The sequence below is a fragment of the Prionailurus bengalensis genome, chromosome E3, assembly GCF_016509475.1.
Source record: "Prionailurus bengalensis isolate Pbe53 chromosome E3, Fcat_Pben_1.1_paternal_pri, whole genome shotgun sequence".
In the NCBI taxonomy this organism is placed as follows: Eukaryota; Metazoa; Chordata; class Mammalia; order Carnivora; family Felidae; genus Prionailurus; species Prionailurus bengalensis.
The window spans coordinates 11,005,571-11,021,746 of record NC_057357.1 but is presented as its reverse complement, the minus strand read 5'-3'; the positions used below and the strand labels follow the sequence as shown (position 1 = coordinate 11,021,746).

General features: G+C 59.7%; 1 protein-coding gene across 22 annotated transcripts in view; it reads right to left on the bottom strand.

Moving 5' to 3' along the window:
• Positions 1-362: 362 nt before the first annotated feature.
• The window catches only part of ELN (elastin), a 31,208-nt gene continuing 15,394 nt past the window's right edge, over positions 363-16,176 (bottom strand). For 7 of the 22 annotated variants that reach the window (XM_043561329.1, XM_043561325.1, XM_043561333.1 and 4 more), the window contains 19 exons: positions 15,840-15,887; positions 14,209-14,301; positions 14,067-14,126; positions 13,315-13,494; positions 12,314-12,367; positions 11,651-11,779; positions 11,404-11,466; positions 10,902-10,988; positions 9,973-10,029; positions 8,861-8,980; positions 8,720-8,779; positions 8,058-8,183; positions 7,359-7,397; positions 5,880-5,933; positions 5,483-5,542; positions 5,150-5,227; positions 4,520-4,558; positions 3,825-3,869; positions 363-1,401 (listed from right to left, as the gene is read on the bottom strand). In XM_043561329.1, the coding sequence (XP_043417264.1) occupies positions 1,358-1,401; positions 3,825-3,869; positions 4,520-4,558; positions 5,150-5,227; positions 5,483-5,542; positions 5,880-5,933; positions 7,359-7,397; positions 8,058-8,183; positions 8,720-8,779; positions 8,861-8,980; positions 9,973-10,029; positions 10,902-10,988; positions 11,404-11,466; positions 11,651-11,779; positions 12,314-12,367; positions 13,315-13,494; positions 14,067-14,126; positions 14,209-14,301; positions 15,840-15,887 (1,436 nt within the window). In that variant the 3' untranslated portion in view covers positions 363-1,357. The remainder of the gene's footprint in view (positions 1,402-3,824; positions 3,870-4,519; positions 4,559-5,149; positions 5,228-5,482; positions 5,543-5,879; positions 5,934-7,358; positions 7,398-8,057; positions 8,184-8,719; positions 8,780-8,860; positions 8,981-9,972; positions 10,030-10,901; positions 10,989-11,403; positions 11,467-11,650; positions 11,780-12,313; positions 12,368-13,314; positions 13,495-14,066; positions 14,127-14,208; positions 14,302-15,839; positions 15,888-16,176) is intronic. The other 15 variants (XM_043561321.1, XM_043561330.1, XM_043561326.1 and 12 more) reach the window with 8 other exon arrangements.

Sequence of the window (16,176 nt, the reverse complement as noted above, 5' to 3'; positions counted from 1 at the left end):
AGGATGGATCTGCCAGGAGCCAAGGGCAGGTGATTTTTGGTAAATAGCACTCCCAAATACACCTCGAAGAGTGGAAGTTCCTTCCGTCCCTGGGGCAGATGAGACCGTACAGAGGAGGCCATGATACGGTTTCCTTCAAAAGGTTTCACTTATTAGACTTTTCTGAAGCAGTTAATTCTCTTTTCTTATTTAAAGGAAAAAAAATATGTTTCATCCGGAGTTATACCCAAGTGATTAAAATGAATTTTCTGCTGGGGATATAGCTCCCCAGATCAGGAAAAAAAAAAAAATTTTTTTTTTTTTTAATTAACCACGCAAATAAAACCACGAGAGCATCAACAATCAAAGACAGCCCCCAAATATCCAGGACAAAAAATAAAATATTTATTGATCTATCACAGCGAGACACAAAGAGATGGGCGGGGCAGGGGCGGGAAATGCTCTGAAATACAGTGGCTCGAGGGAGGGCTGGGGGTTACAGTACTGCATGGGGGGGACCCAGGTTGGGGAGAAGATTCCTGCTGCCCCAGCTGGCACAGCTCCTCACACCCTGGGTGCTCAGGCCCCATCGTAGGGGGGTGGGGTGGGGTGTGGAGGGGTGGAGGCAGGACACAGGCCGCCGGGACAGGTTAACCAGGTTGACGGTGGGGGCGCCCAGCCAGCTAGTGGTGCGGGGCGGTCAACTGGGGACAAGGATGGATGGACGGATGGACAGATGGGTGGATGGATTCCACAAGAGCAAGAGGGCTATTCCCGATGGCGGGGGGCGGGGGCGGGGTGTTCCCATCCGAAGGGGTCCCAGCCACGGGGAATAGGTGGGAGACGAGGGGGCCAAGAGGTGGTAGGACCGAATCCAGCTTGAGGCTTTTGGTGATTGGGTACCAACTGGACCGCAGCCGAGGTGGGGGGAGAGGTTCTGGTGGGCAGGGGGAGATGGGGCTGCCCAGGAAGTGTCTGCACCATCTTCAGAGGAGCCCCGGGGAGGGGGTCCCCGAGGGGCTGCCCTTCCCTCCTCCCTCCCCCCCCAGGAAGATGAGAGCACCAGCACGTAGCACCAAGTTCCCCTGGAGATGGAGAGCGTATGGAGGGGGGGAGCTCCTGGGTGGGAAGGGGGTGGGGGCAGGGGGCCGAGCCCACCCGCCCCTGGCCTCTGAAGTAAGGGGCTTCCTGGGGCCCACCTGGCCACCACTATTGTGTCCTTGCTTTGCGGATTTCCGAGGCCACCCAGCCTGGCCTGTCCCCTCCCGGGGTGGGGACTGGGGAAGGGGAGTGGGGGAGGGATCACAAGGGGTTTACATTCTCCACCAAGCAGTAGCACCAACGTTGATGAGGTCGCGAGTCAGCGGTCCTGGGAAGCTCACTTTCTCTTCCGGCCACAGGATTTCCCCAGGCAGGCCCCACCTGGGTGGGAGGAGGCACGAGTGACCGTCCGGCCCCCTCTGGGTCCCGCTCAAGCCCCTGCCCACTCGGACCAGCTCCGAGCTGTTTTTACACCCACATCACCGAAATGGGGAACAGAGGCTCCAAAGCCACGAGAAGTCTGGCCGCCACCTCCCGCCAGACTCTGAGCCGTCACATTGCACAAACTCCTTGTGGGCAGCTGGGTGGGAGCAGGGATAGTGAAGCAATCAAGACTCAGAGAGGGGAAGGGACCTGGCCTGGACCAGGTCTCTATCTTCTGAGTCTACTGTATTTGAGAAGCCTTTAGCCAGCAGCTCTGAGCAGTCCCCATAAGGGAAAGGAGGGGAAGGGACAGCTGACAGAGTCTGGAGGAGACGGTCCTCCGAAACGTGAGGGTGTATCAGATCAACAGGCTCAGAGAAAGGGAGAGCTCGTAGCGGCTGAGCTGGGACACACACTCAGGACTCCTGCCCCCTCCAGGGGACCGTCTGATGGGCAAGCCTTGTTTTAAGCCACTGAGGCACCACGGTCTGCCAGTAGGGCCTGGAGCTCGACGTGGCTCCTACCGCCACCTGGTGGCAGCGGGCAGCTGAGCGGGACCAGGACAGGCTTCTCTCTGTGAAGCTCACGCTGGGGGCTTAGAAAACAGTGTGACAGGGCCACAGGCATCAAATAGTGCCTGACGGAGAGCTGGGTACCCTGGACAGGGTCAGGCTGGTCTTGCCTCTGCCTCCTCCTGCCCTGGCCTCAGCTGCCTCCTCTGTGTAGTGGGGATGCAGGGGAATGTGCAGCCTGAACACACATGGGAGTGGAGCTGGGCTTCTTTGGGTCTCCTTTGGGCACTGCTGGGAGGTGCCTTTGGGGGTGCTGATCATGACCACCCCCCACACTCCCAGAGGCACGTCTGCATCGTTGAGCGAGGGTGTGGCTCTGGGCCGGGTGATGGCCTCTGTACATCCTGCCCAGCTAGGGGCACCTTGGGTCCCCCAGCCACCCCTCAAATTCCCTGACTCTAGGGTCTATTGTCCCGCTTTCTCTCTTTCCTTCCCTGTTCCTCCCTTCCCCACATCCCTTCTCTTTTCCTGGGCTCCTCCGGGTGGGGGTGGGCAGCAGGGAGCGAAAAACTGCCAGGGCTGGCTTGGGGTGAGCCCGGGGGATCCGGGCCCACTCTTAGCTCTGAGTGTGCATGTCGGAGGTAGACGCAGGGATGGGGGGTGCGCGTCCAGCTCCCCCCAGCCTCTCCATACCCTGCTAGGTCTAGTCCAAATGTGCTCCCCTCTCCTAGGCTGATGGACCCCAGCCCCCTGCCTCTGTCTGCCCCTGCCTACTCTGCCCTGTCCCCAGGGGCTGAGTCTCTACTCACCCTGGTATCCTAGGGCTCCCAGGGCCCCTCCAAAGGGCTTGGGAGGTTTGCCTGTGGAGGGAAGGGGGCCAGGCTTTCCTGCTTCTCCCAGAACCTTACATTGTACCAGGCCTCTACCCTGTCTCAGGAGGTTCTGAAGGCCTTCCTGCCCCCAGCCTGCCCTTCAGTCCCACCAGCCTGACCTGTGCTGTCCAGTTCTGCTCCTTGTGGATGGCATCCCACCTGTGGAGGTCTGAGCGGCTAGGAGGGTGCCCCCGCCCTGAGTCAGACCCTGGCCATGCTGACTGCCCCATCTAACATGCCCTAGGCTTTGGCCTCCCTGACCACCTACTCGAACGGACCTTGTTTCTCCCCTTACACGCTTCCTTTCCTTTTCTCTGGGACCTTGTCCGTCTCTCCAGTTACACCAGAGACGGGGTGGGGTGGGAGTGGGGGGTTGGCCAGGTCTCTGTCTCACTCCTGGTGTCCCATCAAATGCCAGGCTGGGAGCCCCAGGAATGGGATCACTGCCCCCATTCTTACATCCCAGGGCTGAATTTTCTTGGCATCAGAGGGCCAGCCCGAGGCCGTGGCCACCATAGCATGGAGTACCCTGACTCCGTGAAAGTAACTAGGGCCCTGCCTGAAGCGGGGCTCCTCCTATTGCAGACTCGCCGCCAATTCCCAGGCCCCCAGCTCCACCACCTGTGGGGCAGGGAGAGGGGCTGTGAGTATGTCTGCTTCCGGGGAGCCCGCCAAGGCTTTCCGGACAGTGTGGGCCCCACCCGAGAGGGCCAAGTTCTGAGCCTGGGTGTCAGGAGCCCGGGGCTCTGCCTCCCTCGGTGTGTGACCTTGGGCGAGTCCCTCCCACTGTCTGAACCTCAGTTTGCCTCATCTGGGACACGGGGCTTTGGAAAAGCTGATGCTCCCTGGCCCTTGCAAGGGAGGTGGAGAGGACTGAGGGGAGGCCCTGTTTCGTGTGATGGAGGTCATGGGTCTGCCCCCGGGGCCTGGCCCTTCTGAGCAGATGGCGTGGGGGAGTTGACAGGAAGGGGCCCGGGGACAGGGAGGCTGGGTGTACCTGGGTAAATGGGAGACAGTCCAAAGCCCGGTCTTGCCGCAACTCCTGTGGGAGGGGTTTGAGGTTGGTGTAGGGCAGGCCCTGCTCCAGCCGCTGGGCCTACTGCCTCTCTGCCCAGGACCACCCCCTCCCCCTGCGTGCCCCTCACTGGCTGAGCAGATTTCTTTACAAACCTTGTCTCCAGTCCCGTAGCCCCAGCTCATCAGCCTGGTGTCTGTCCCCCACAGTGTACCCCCTGACCCTGAGGCCTGCCCCTTTGCCCAGATGTTCCCTTTCCTGGACTATCTTCTCTCTCTCTCTCTCTCTCTTTCTCTCTCTCTGCCCTCTTTGTCTTTGTGCGAGATGCAGCTCCAGGGGTCCCCCGGCCGCTATCCAGACAGGCCTCCTCTAGGCCCTGGGCAGAGCTGAGGATTTCACAGAGAGATGGATGGCCCCTGCCTCCAACTGGGAATGGCCTGGTGGCCCCTAGGACACCTCCAAGGCCAGTGGCACCTGCAGGTGGACAGGGGTCAGGACCACACACGATTTAAGGGGTGCCAAGCACCCTCTCTGGGTTCTGGGGGCAAGAACAGGCCTGCAGGGCTATTGTGAGCAGGACTGAGGCCTGAGTTGGGGTGGGGACAGGGGACAGGGGTGGGGTGGGGTGCGAAGCAACCTGACACCTGGGCAGAGGGGAGGGCAGGAGAGAAACTCACCATATTTGGCCGCTTTAGCAGCTGCAGCTGGGGACACACCTGGGGAGACACGGGGTATGTGGGCTCAGGAACAGCAGGGCCCTCCCCGAGTCATGTCCCCTCCTCACCTGCTCGCCCCACTTACCATCTGCCCGCCGACTCATCCGCCCTGCCGCCCTCCCTTATCCATCCCTCTTCCCAAAAGTCTTTAGTAAGCTCTTCCTGTGTGTCCAGGCTGGAGCACGCAGGATGAGATTCGGGCTGGCTCGGATAGGGGGACACAACGGATGACCCACGGAAGAGGGAAATGTCAACACGAGGCCCGCCACGGTGGCAGAGATTTTGGGGGAAAAAAAAAATTCCCTCCTGACTTTGCTTTCCTTCTCTGGAAAATGGGCACAACCATCATTGTCTTGATGTACTCCTACTTAAAGTGGTCTGGGAGGCTGATGGAAGAGAGGGAGGGGAGGGGGCGCCCAACTGCAAGAGGGTGTTTGCTGAAGGTCCCCCAAATGCTGCAGGCCAGCCTGAGGCAGGTGCGTGGGGTGGGAAAGAAGGTCAGTCTCTGCACGTCTCTCTCTCATACACACACACACACACACACGCACACACACGCCCCATGCACGCTCTGATTCCAGAGCAGCCACTCACCTCCAAAGCCCCCAACCCCTGGGATGGCTCCGCCAGCTCCGAGCCCCCCAACTCCCAGGGCTCCGGCTCCCCCGAGGCCTGTGGAGAGAGCTGCGTGTTCAGATCCCGATGGTGGGAATAGCTGGTCTGTCTGCAGACAGTGGGGTTCTCATCCTTGGACCCACGTGGAGCCTGAGCTCCTGGGGCCTCGAAGGGCTGGGCCCTGGGGAGACGATGCCTCTGAGGGCCCCGGGGGCGGGTCAGGGACTATGTGCTCCATGGTGCACGGTCAGAGGCCTCCCCGCCCCAAACCCCAGGGCCTGGGGGCCACCCCCACCTCCAACCAGCACTCACCAAACTGGGCAGCTTTGGCAGCAGCTTTGGCAGCAGCAGCTGAGGCAGCAGGTCCGGCTCCTGGGGACACAGGAGGAGGTCAGAGTGAGGGACTCTCCACTGGTCAGCATTCCTCCCTGCCCAGCCTTTCCTGGGCTTTTTTTAATTTTTTTTAAAATTTTTTTAATGTTTCTATTTATTTTTGAAGGAGAGAGAGAGAGACAGAGCATGAGCAGGGGAGGAGCAGAGAGAGAGGGAGACACAGAATTCGAAGCAGGCTCCAGGCTCTAAGCTGTCAGCACAGAGCCCGACGCGGGGCTCGAACTCGCAAACGGTGAGATCATGACCTGAGCCGAAGTCGGACACTTAACCGACTGACCCACCCAGGCGTCCCACCTGTCCTGGGCTTTTGACTCACCTACCACACCGCCTGGGACACCTACTCCGCCAAGAGCCCCCACCCCTGCAGCTCCTGTGGAGAGATGATGGCAAGTCAGCACCCCAATTTCTGCAGGACGAGGTCTCCCTGCCCCGGGGATGCTAGGCAGAGCAGACGGGTGGCCAAAGTCACGTGACCCAGTGGAAGGAGCCTCGGTATGGGTCCTGGCTCTGTCCTGACCAATCGGGCAAGGGGGGGACCCCTTTGAGCCTTGGCCCACCCATTTTGTCTCCTTCCCAGACAGCTGGTGCTGGGAGCCACAGGTGGCCACAGCGGTGGCTACGAGCTGCGGAGGGCAGAAGACGCGTCTCGGGTCCTGCCCATCCTGTGTTCAAATTCTGCTTTCTCACTATAGCTGTCGCCTCTCTGACCCCCCAGAGCCCCATCTCCCTAACAGGGATGATGATCCTTACCCCACTCACACTACAGGTGTTTGGGGAGCGGACGTACTCTGAGTTCTGAACCTCTGTCCAGTACGGAGCTGCTGCGTATGGCCAGGTAACGCCTTACGCAACAGTCACTGTTCTCTGTGCTTTGCATGCAGTGGCCCGCTTATTATTCATTGCGACAGGGCAGGCAGGCACTATTATCGTCCCCATTGTGCAGATGAGAAAATTGAGGCCCGGCAGAGGCTACGCGGCGTCCTCAAGTTTCCACGGGCAAGAAATGGGAGCCAGCGCTCTTAACTGCTTTGTTTCCCTGGCAACGTCTGTTAGGCTCAGGCAGGCCAGCAGCCGGCAAGGAACAGGAGAGGGGCCTGTGGGCCACCAGGCCCGTGGGGGGTGGGGTGGGGTGGGGGCCGAGGAAGCCGGGATTTTCCGAAGTGGAAACGGGCCCCGAGCGGACTGGCCGGGGCCGGTTGGCGGCTCCCTGGCAGAGGCCGAGTCCAGCTCCTAGGAGGCCAGGAATGCGGGGGCCACAGACAATGTGGGTCTGTCCAGGCGGGCTGCCACGTCCTCCAGGCTCGTGGCAGGCACAGTCATGCTGACAGCGAGGCAGGCGGGAGGTGAGCCTAGACGAGGTGTCCTGGCTGTGCTGGAGAGGAGGCAGGAGCTGCCCGGCCGACAGCAGGCGGGGCCCCTGGCCTCGGGTCCCCTGAAACTGTCGGGGCCAGAAGGGCCTTAGGGACCATGGTCCTCATCAAGGAACTGCCACCAGCGGTGGGGGGGTGGGGTGGGGGGGAGGAGGGGGTTTGGAAATGTGAGGGGCGTTTCGAGTCGTCCCGGAGCTGGAAGCATGATAGGCATTTAGGGGGCAGGAGCCAGGTCTACTGAACCATCATTAATGTGTCCTAGAAACTGCCTTTTTCCACCCTGACCATCCCAGCTGTGCTCTGCAAGCTCCGGGCCCCGGGCCCTGGCCCCGTGGAGGAGCGACGGGTGACCAGGTGTTCTCAGGGCTGATAGGGCAGCAAGCAAGCCACCCAAGGGGGGTGGGCAGTGGGCAGGGCGCACTCACCATATTTTGCTGCTTTAGCGGCAGCCAGGGATCCAGGCACTGGGGAAAAAGGAAAAGAGGGCTGGTCAGCAGGTGAGCTCTGTGCCCAGAAGTTCTGCCTCCTCCAGGCAGCCCTCCCTGACTTCATCAGCCTTCATCGTTCGTCTCAAAGCCCTGGAACAGAGACTCCCAGCCAGGAGCTCACCCTGACAGGTACAGAGCTCCGGGATCTAACCGTGCCACTGCCAGTCTTGTCTGGGGCTGCTTGGAGGCTGAACTGTGCCTCCTTCTTCCAGTGTGATCTGCCTGAAGCTGGAGGCAGAGCAGGGGCTAGGTGAAGAACTGGAGGTCCTAGTGGCCCTCTTGCCACAGTGCACTGCTGAACGGGAGCCCGACTGGCCCCACTCATGCCCGCTGACCCCAGGGACCTCCACCCTCCTTTCCTGGGTTGTGGGCTCCTTTTCACTTCGGAACCCCATCACTCCTCTACTGAGCAGGCAGAAACTCTGAAATCTAGCAGCCTGGGGGCACTCCCTTTGCCTGGCCTGCCCCCCATCTGTTACCCTAGTCGTCTCTGACTGTTCAGGAGGACCTGATGGGGAATTTACTACGATCCCCTGAGTAAGGCTCCCGGGAATGTGTGGCCAGGAAGAGAGGTCTCCCTCCTCTGAGCTCAGGGGGCAGTTTACGCCCAGCTCCTAGAAGGCCCCTCACCCGCACCTGCCCCAAAGCCAGGAACGCCAACGCCAGCTCCAAAGCCAGGAACGCCAGCACCAACTCCAAAGCCAGGAACGCCGGCACCAACTCCAAAGCCAGGAACACCAGCAGGAAGCCCAGCTGCAGCCCCTGGGGGAGATGGGCAGGGGTGCGGTGGCAGCAGGTAGGGAGCATGCGCCCCTGGGGGTGTCCCACCCAGGAAGCCGAGTCAGGCCCCAAGGGTGGGGCCCAGACCCATGCAGGGGTCTCCTTGCCCTTAACCTGCCCTCTGTACTCCTACCAGGAATGGTCTTCCTAAAACTCCCACTGACCACCAAGTCCAGCTTCTCCCAGTCTGGCATTCAGGGCCAGACGGTGGCTGTGGACACCACCGTCCTTTCTAGCCTGGTTCCCTGCCCCCCTACCGGCTCCTTCCCTCTTGGATTAACTCACTTCTGACAACCATCTGCAACATTTGCCGTCGGCACCCGTGTGTCCCATATAAGGACAGGAAACTCGGAGGTTGCTTCGCTAGTGTGGGACCCAGGGCTTGAACCCAGGTCTCCCTCATGCCCAGTCTATGCTTCCAACCCCTCTGGTGCTGAGGCTGCATATCGTGGCTTGGGTCACACTGGGCCAGCCCCAGGCTCGCAGGGGTGAGGGGAGAAAGGTGGTAGGGCACTCACGGTACTGGGCTTTGGCGGCCGCTTTAGCAGCGGCTTTGGCTGCAGCTGGGGTCCCCACTCCTGCAGGGGGAGGGGGGGGTTCAGAGATGGCACCCATGGAGGATTCAGAGGTCCCTCAGGCCCTCTTACTCAGTAGCTTACCTATAACACCTCCAGGGCCAATGCCAATGCCGGGGCCAATGCCGGGAGCCACGCCGGGAGCCACGCCGGGAGCCACGCCGGGAGCCACACCGGGAGCCACGCCAATTCCAGGGCCTAAACCTGCAAGAACGGAGGAGCTAATTCTTAGCCAAGTCCTGACCAAGGAAGACAGCTGCAGGCTAGAAGTCCAGAGCCTCAGCCCAGACACAGACTTGCTGTGTGACCTTGGACAAGTTACTTTCCCTTGATGGGCCTGAGTTTCCTCATTCCTAAAACGAGCCATGTGTGGGATCAGGAGCTCTTAACCTTTGGAGGACAGGGGCCCCTTTGAGACTTTCGGGGGTGATGGAGGCAGTTACACAGTAAAGGGAACTCTGCAAGACAGGTAGACCCGGGCTCAAAGCTCAGCTCCGCCGCCATTTGGCTGTGTGAATGTGGACGTGTCACTTAGGCTCTCAGAACCTCAGTTTCCACATCTGTAAAATGGGAATGGTGGTACCAACTTCGCAAAGTCGGTGTAGGGATTGCCTCCGCAAACAGCAGCTTTGTATAAAAGGGGTTGTTTGTCATATGTGAGTTTGGGGGTCAGCAGCCCCGACGTTGAGACTCTGGCCTAGACACTGCTGAGTTGCGTGATCTGAACCTTGATATCTGCAGGTCCCCAAATTGCCTCTTTGCCCCCACCCTGGCCCAGGGCCTGGCTTACAGATGGGAAGGAATCTAGAAGGGCTGCTGTGGTTTGGCATATTCAGGAAGGTGCTGGTCAGGGAGCCAGAAATACTGGCCATAGCTCAAGGAGGTGGGAGTCCAGTGAGCCCAGCGTGAGGTACAGAGGGGGGCAGGCCCCAGCTGGACTCGGAGGCGACGAGGGCTTTGGGAAGGATGGGGAGCCCGGTCCTGGAGGGCTCACCAGGGCCCGTTCTCACTTTGTTTTCCTGATCAGGACTTCACCCACACCCCTAAAAGTGGTCAGATAAGCCAACGATTGTGAGAAAGCCCAGGATGTGACAGCCCGAGGGGACTTGCCTCCTTGGGGGGAGGGGCCCCGCTAGACCCTAGAACAGGGAACATGAGGGAGCCGTGCTCCAGAATGGGGGGGGGGGGACACTTACCAAACTGGGCGGCTTTGGCAGCGGCTTTGGCGGCTGCGGCGGCCGGGGTCCCCACTCCTGGAGAGGTGAAGAACAGGGATCAGGGGGCAGTCCCTGGCACCCCTCCCCACATCCTCCCTTCCCCTTCCCCGATTTTGGAAAGACCACCCATAGGGAAATGTCCCCTCCCCCAGCAGACCCTCCCCACGCTGCCTCCTTGCCCCTGCAGACAGAGAGGGAAGCACATGGAGTCGGCCTGCGTCCCACTCCGAGGATGGCCCACTAGTCAACCTAGGCACGTCCCTTCCCTGGGAAGCGGCCCTGGGACCGTGACATTCTAGCTCTGGCTATGGCAGACCGGAGCCCAAAGCTGATGGATTGAAGCACAGACCCTCTCCTCATCCTCTAGAAGGCTTGTGCAGCTTTCTGCTGATGGTGGTGTTTATTTAAAAAAAAAAAAAAGAAGAAGAAGAAAAAAAAAAAAGAAACGAGAAATTCCTAACAGTGCCCGTATCCCAAATGGGAGGAAACAGCCCATTTCTTAGGGGGAAACTCAGAAGGGAAATTTTCTCCCGGAAAGAAGGCACACAGAAGAGAAATCTGGTGGGGAAAAGCCACCGAGGACGTGAGCCCAACGGTGGTATAGACCTTCCTGCCTGATCAGGAACCAGAAAGGTCCCTGGAGTGAAGGAAGCCATCCAGCCCTGGCAGAGCACAGCTCGGCCGCCTAGCTGGATGACGGCTGACTTCCCGAGCCCCCCGCCCCCGCCCCGGAAGCTGGGGTCCCCTGGAGGGTCTTCCCTCCAAAGGGGAATTCGCCCTCTCCCCTCCCCACCCCTGGGCTCCGTGAAGTCTTGCCATCCGCAAAGTGAGGTACTTGACCCGGTCAACTCCAGGGCTCCTTTCGTGAGACAAAGCCACCCCTCCCCTGGGTTGGGAACGCAGCTCACCTGGGACCCCTCCTACGCCTGGCACGCCTGCTACTCCGTCTCCGATGCCTGGCACCAGCCCGCCCAAGCCTCCGACCCCTGCAGCACCTAGAAGAGCAAAGAGCGTCAGGCTCCTGGGAGAGGGAAGGGGAGACGGTGGCGTGGGGAACAGAATGGCTGCATGGGCACCTCCACCTGGCTGACGTGGGGTACAGCTGAGAAGCGGGGCTGATAATCATAGTGGTGAGCGACTGAAAAGGGCAGAAGAGGTCAGAGTGGCTTCGGAAGATGGGGTCGGGGGACTCCTGACCTTGACCCAGGCCATTCAGCCCCAGGGGCCTGAGGGTGGGGTTGCTCTGCCCTCTCTGGAGAACTGCTCTGAGCTTGGAGCCTGGGCCTCAGGTCAGATAAGCCAACGATTGTGAGAAAGCCCAGGATGTGACAGCCGGAGAGCAGGGCTGGGGTGAGCAGGAGGGGAGGGCACCGCCCTGGGTGTGGGGACAGGCAGGGCAGGGGCACTTACCATACTTGGCTGCCTTGGCGGCTGCTGCTGCCTGAGCTGCGGCTGCTGCCTGGGCAGCGGCTGCTGCGAGGAAAGAGAAAGTTTGGGGCATCTCAGTGGGGCTGGGCAAGCAGTGCTCGTACCCAAAGTTGCTGGAGGCCGTCCTCGCGCGTGTTGAAGCCCAGTCTACGCTCCCTTGTGCCCCCCTACCTCCCCCCCTACCCAGCCCTACAAAAGAGAAGTTTCCCCAGATGGAACTAAGGCTCACGGGAAAGGCCAGCTCCAGGGACAGCTCCAGGGACAGCGCCCACTCCAGCTCCGACACCGTAACCAGGAAAGCCCCCGGCGCCAATCCCGAAAGTGGGAATGCCTCCAACTCCCACTCCCGCTCTGGCCCCTGCAGAGGGAAGAGAGTTGGGTGGAAAAGCATCTCAGTGAGGGAGGCTGGGGAGGGCTCTGGGGGGTGCCGGTCAGCCGGAAAGACGATGCAAACCTCTCCCAAGTCTGATGAATGAAGGACCGGAAACCATAGAATGCATGGGCCTCCTGCCAGCCTCCTGCGGGGAGCATTTACGGACACCCTGCCCCCTCCGCTCTCCAACCACTGTCTTCTCTGAAGGGCCCCTTTGTCGGCTATAGAGAGATTGTGGGCAGGTCCCGTATCCCCAGTCAGGCTTGGGCTCCTCTGAGAGGGCCCTGGCCAGGGCAGGGAGGCTCAGGGACGTGGTGTCCACTGGGAATGCCGTACTGGGACTCTCCCATCACTCAGCCCCATGGCCTCGTGGTGGGAGACGACCAGAGGAGACACTGCCCTGGAGCCCAACAGTTCCAAGTCCCAGCTCTGTCAGTGGCTTGTGATGTGACCTTGGGTAAGTCACTCCCCTTCTCTGGCCAGAACAGGATGGGGCAGAGCTAGCCACACAGCACTCACCGTATTTGGCTGCTTTGGCGGCTGCTTTGGCGGCTGCAGCTGGTGACACAGCTCCTGGAGAGGCCAAGGGGGACACAAATGACGCAAAGTTCTACCTATCCATTCACCCATGCATATCCGCATTTACTCCTCTGACCATCTGTCTACTTAACCACCCATTCATCCACCCATCGACCTACCCACACGTCTGTCCGTTTGTTTGGCTATCCTTGGACTTCAATCCACCCGCTCAACGACTTATCTCTCTGTCCTTCTGTGCACCTACCTATCCATCCACTTATTCACTCATCCGCCTATCTAGCCATTCATCTATCCATCCAATCATTCATTTTGCATTTGCCTTCCACACACCCATCTAGTCATTTGCTCACTGAACCATGTGCTTATCCATCCGTCACGCATGATGCAGGCACCCATCTATCCAGCCAGCCATCTTTCTAGCCACTTATCTAGGGCCCCATCTGCCCTTCCATCTGCCCTTCCGTCCCTGCGTCATCTATCCATCCGTCATTTTACCCATGTGTCTAGTCATCCATATATCTACATATCCTTGTACTGTCCCTTCATCTACCCATTCCCTCATCCATCAACTTGTCTACTCACCTACTCACTTGCCATTCACCTACAAACCCAGGTGTCCGTCCATCCATCCATCCATCCATCCACTTACCCACCATTTACTGAGCACTTATTCAGCTAAGGGCTGGGAACACAGAGACGAAAAAGAAATGGCCACTGCTTCCAGGAGCACACTGACAGCCAGAGGATGAATTAGAGAAGATGATGCTGACAGTGACTAATTAGGAAGTTGTTACAGCCCAAGGAGGAGAAGGCGAGGCATGGGCAGTCGTATGAAGAGAAGAGGATAGATGCGTGAGGTATTAGGGGGAATCTGAAAGTCTTAGCAATAGTTTCAGTATTTCTCTCTCACCCGCGCGCATATGCACGCACACACAGCCCAGCTCACCTAGTCAACCCACAATTCCCCGGGCCCCCAGTACCTGGGACTCCAACACCTGGGACTCCAACACCTGGGACCCCAACACCTGGAACGCCGACACCTGGAACGCCAACACCTGGGACCCCAACACCTGGAACGCCAACACCTGGGACCCCAACACCTGGGACTCCAACTCCCGGGACAAAGCCTGGCCCACCAGGCACCACGCCTCCGGCAGCTCCTGTGGGAGGAAAGGATTGTCTTCCTGGCCAGACCCTGTGGGAATCTCAGAGGGCCCCAAGGGCATGGCTCTGGTGATCTGTGGGAGAGGCAGGTCCTGAGTGCAGAGCCCAGGCAGGCTGGCCTTGCCCCTGCGTGGATCCAACCCATCGGAGAGAAGGGGAGGCCGACGGAACCTGCACAGAGCTCTGCGGGTTTGGATCAGTGGACGGGAAGAGCCCGATCTGTGTCTAAAGTCAAGTCAGGTCTCTCTGCTGGGCGCCCAGGCAGTGGGTGCAGCAGGTGCGGGCAGCCCTGAAGGTAGGAAGAAGGGAGAAGCCAGAGGCTCCATGGGAGCCCCCTCACCCGCCACCAGCTGGGCCAATCAGTGGAAAGTAATGGACTTCTGGGCAGAGTGGCCAGAACAGGCAAAGGCAAGGAGGTAGGGACATCGCATGTTTGGGGCGGGGGCGGGGGTGGGGGATAGAGGCTGCCATAGATGGATGGAGGTCTTGTAGGGCTGGGCTGTGCAAGGCCCATGCAGATGGGGGTCTGGGGGCAGGCTGGGGCCCCGGGCCTGCTCAGGGCACTCACCGAATTTAGCTGCCTTAGCGGCGGCTTTAGCAGCAGCAGCAGCAGCAGGAGTCCCTGCCCCTGAGAGACAGTCACAGAGGGTGAGGCCCTTTCCCGGGGACCCTCTCAAGGACACCCCCACCCCCAGCGGTACAGACGCTACCTGCGATGCCTCCAATCCCAGGAATTGCGCCGGCCCCACCAGGAATGCCGCCACCTCCAACGCCAGGGAGAACCCCGGCTCCTCCAGCACCTGCTGGGATGGGGACAGTGATGTGGCTCCCAGGGCCCCGCCCCCAGGAGGCCCCGGCAGGAAGGCTCCTTGGATGCCGGCATTTTAACCAGCACAATCTCCACTGGGAACGAGGCCCAGGCATCTCCGGATGGGCCTGCTGGAGAAGGCCCCCACCCGACTGTTCCTTGACTCACCCCCAAAGTGTCCATTTCAACACGCTCATTAAGGGACTTGTATGTTTTCAGACAAATCCCATCCTGATCACTGCCACATACTGAGAAACCACAAGCGGCCGCTCCCCGGGCCAGAGGGGCCCCTGCAGGAATGTTCAAGGCTTCCTCTCCCTGTGTTCCAAAGCCTCGGCCAAGTTTGTAATCCAAGCGCCTGGCTGCCTGGCTCTGGCAGCCCCTCTCTGTCCCACTCTCCTGCTCCCACATTCCAGCCATCCCCTCCAGCCTTGGGGGCCTAGAGGGAGGGCCTGCGGGGCCTCCAGGGAGCAGGCCTCCCGCTCAGTACTCTGCCCCTCCCCCACCCATCCTCCCACCTTGGGCTGGTGGGGAGATGTCCTCTGTCCCATCTCGGTACAGGAAGGGCTCCCCCGGGAACTAGAGATGAAGCCAAGGGCTTCGGTCCCAGTAGACTGATTCTGAACTGGGGGATGATCTGGGGCAGGGGCACAGATGTTCACTCTGCCCACTACACGGGCGCAGGGAAGGCCTTGCCACCTTTGCTGGTCAAGGCATCACTGACTTGAGCGGGTTGGACGTTGTATAGCACACATTAACTTGATAGTGAACAACAACATTGTTTAAATGCTCAAGTATGCACCACCCAAAATGATCATTCCAACCACCGTAGAAACCCATCCCCTCTGCCGGGGCCTCTCCTTCCTATATTCACCACATGGTAAACTCCAGAATCACACATGATTTTCCCTGAGAAGCCTTCCTGATTTTCCCCAGGTAGAAATAATGTCTCCCTCTTCTTGACTCCCACCACAGTGCCTGCATTTTCCAGCAGGGCTCTTAGTTGACCCTGGTCTCTGAAATAGATGGAGGGAGGGAGAGAAGGGGAGAGGGAGGGATGGACGGATGGGTGGACGGATGGATGGAGAGATGCAGGATGGAGGGATGGGAGAAGGAAGGGATTGGTGGAGAGAGGGAGGGATGGATAGATGAAGGAGGGAGGGATGGAGTGAGGAATGGAGGGGAGACAGATGGGGGATGGATGGATGGGTGGATGGATGAAGGGATGGAAAGAAGGAGGATTGATGGGTGGATGGGAGGAGGAATGGGTAGATGGAAGGAGGGATGAATGGATAATGGATGGATGAAGGGATGGAAGGAGGAATGGATAGATGGAAGGACGGAGTGATGGAAAGAAGGAAGGATTGATGGATGGATGGATGGATGGATGGGAGAATGGATGATATTGAAAACACTGGATAAATGGTGGGGTCAGAGGCTGCCTTTGTTTGTTCTCTGTGAGGCAGGCTCCCAGTGATAATAGGGCCGGGGGGCTGGAGGGCTGGAGGGCTGGGGGCTGGCAGGGGCACTCACCGTACTTAGCTGCTTTAGCTGCCGCTGCTGCAGCCTGGGGGCCGACCCCTAGGGAGGGGGAAGGAGAGAGAGACTCTGAAAACTGCTCCTGTGTCTCTGAGCCCACCTGTTCCAGCCCCACGAGAGCCGATCCTTTCATGTGTGCGTGTGGGTGAGGGACTTCACAGCAAGCAGAGGCTGACGGAACTGCCCCCACCTGAGAATCTTCTCCGGGCTCAGACTGGGGTCTGGATGCACGGTGGGCTGGCCTGCATTCTCGAGAGACCCTGGCCAGCCCTGCGGCTCCGGAGCCTGGGTGACTAGTGCCCCTTGAGCTGACAGTTGGGTGAGGTTCCTT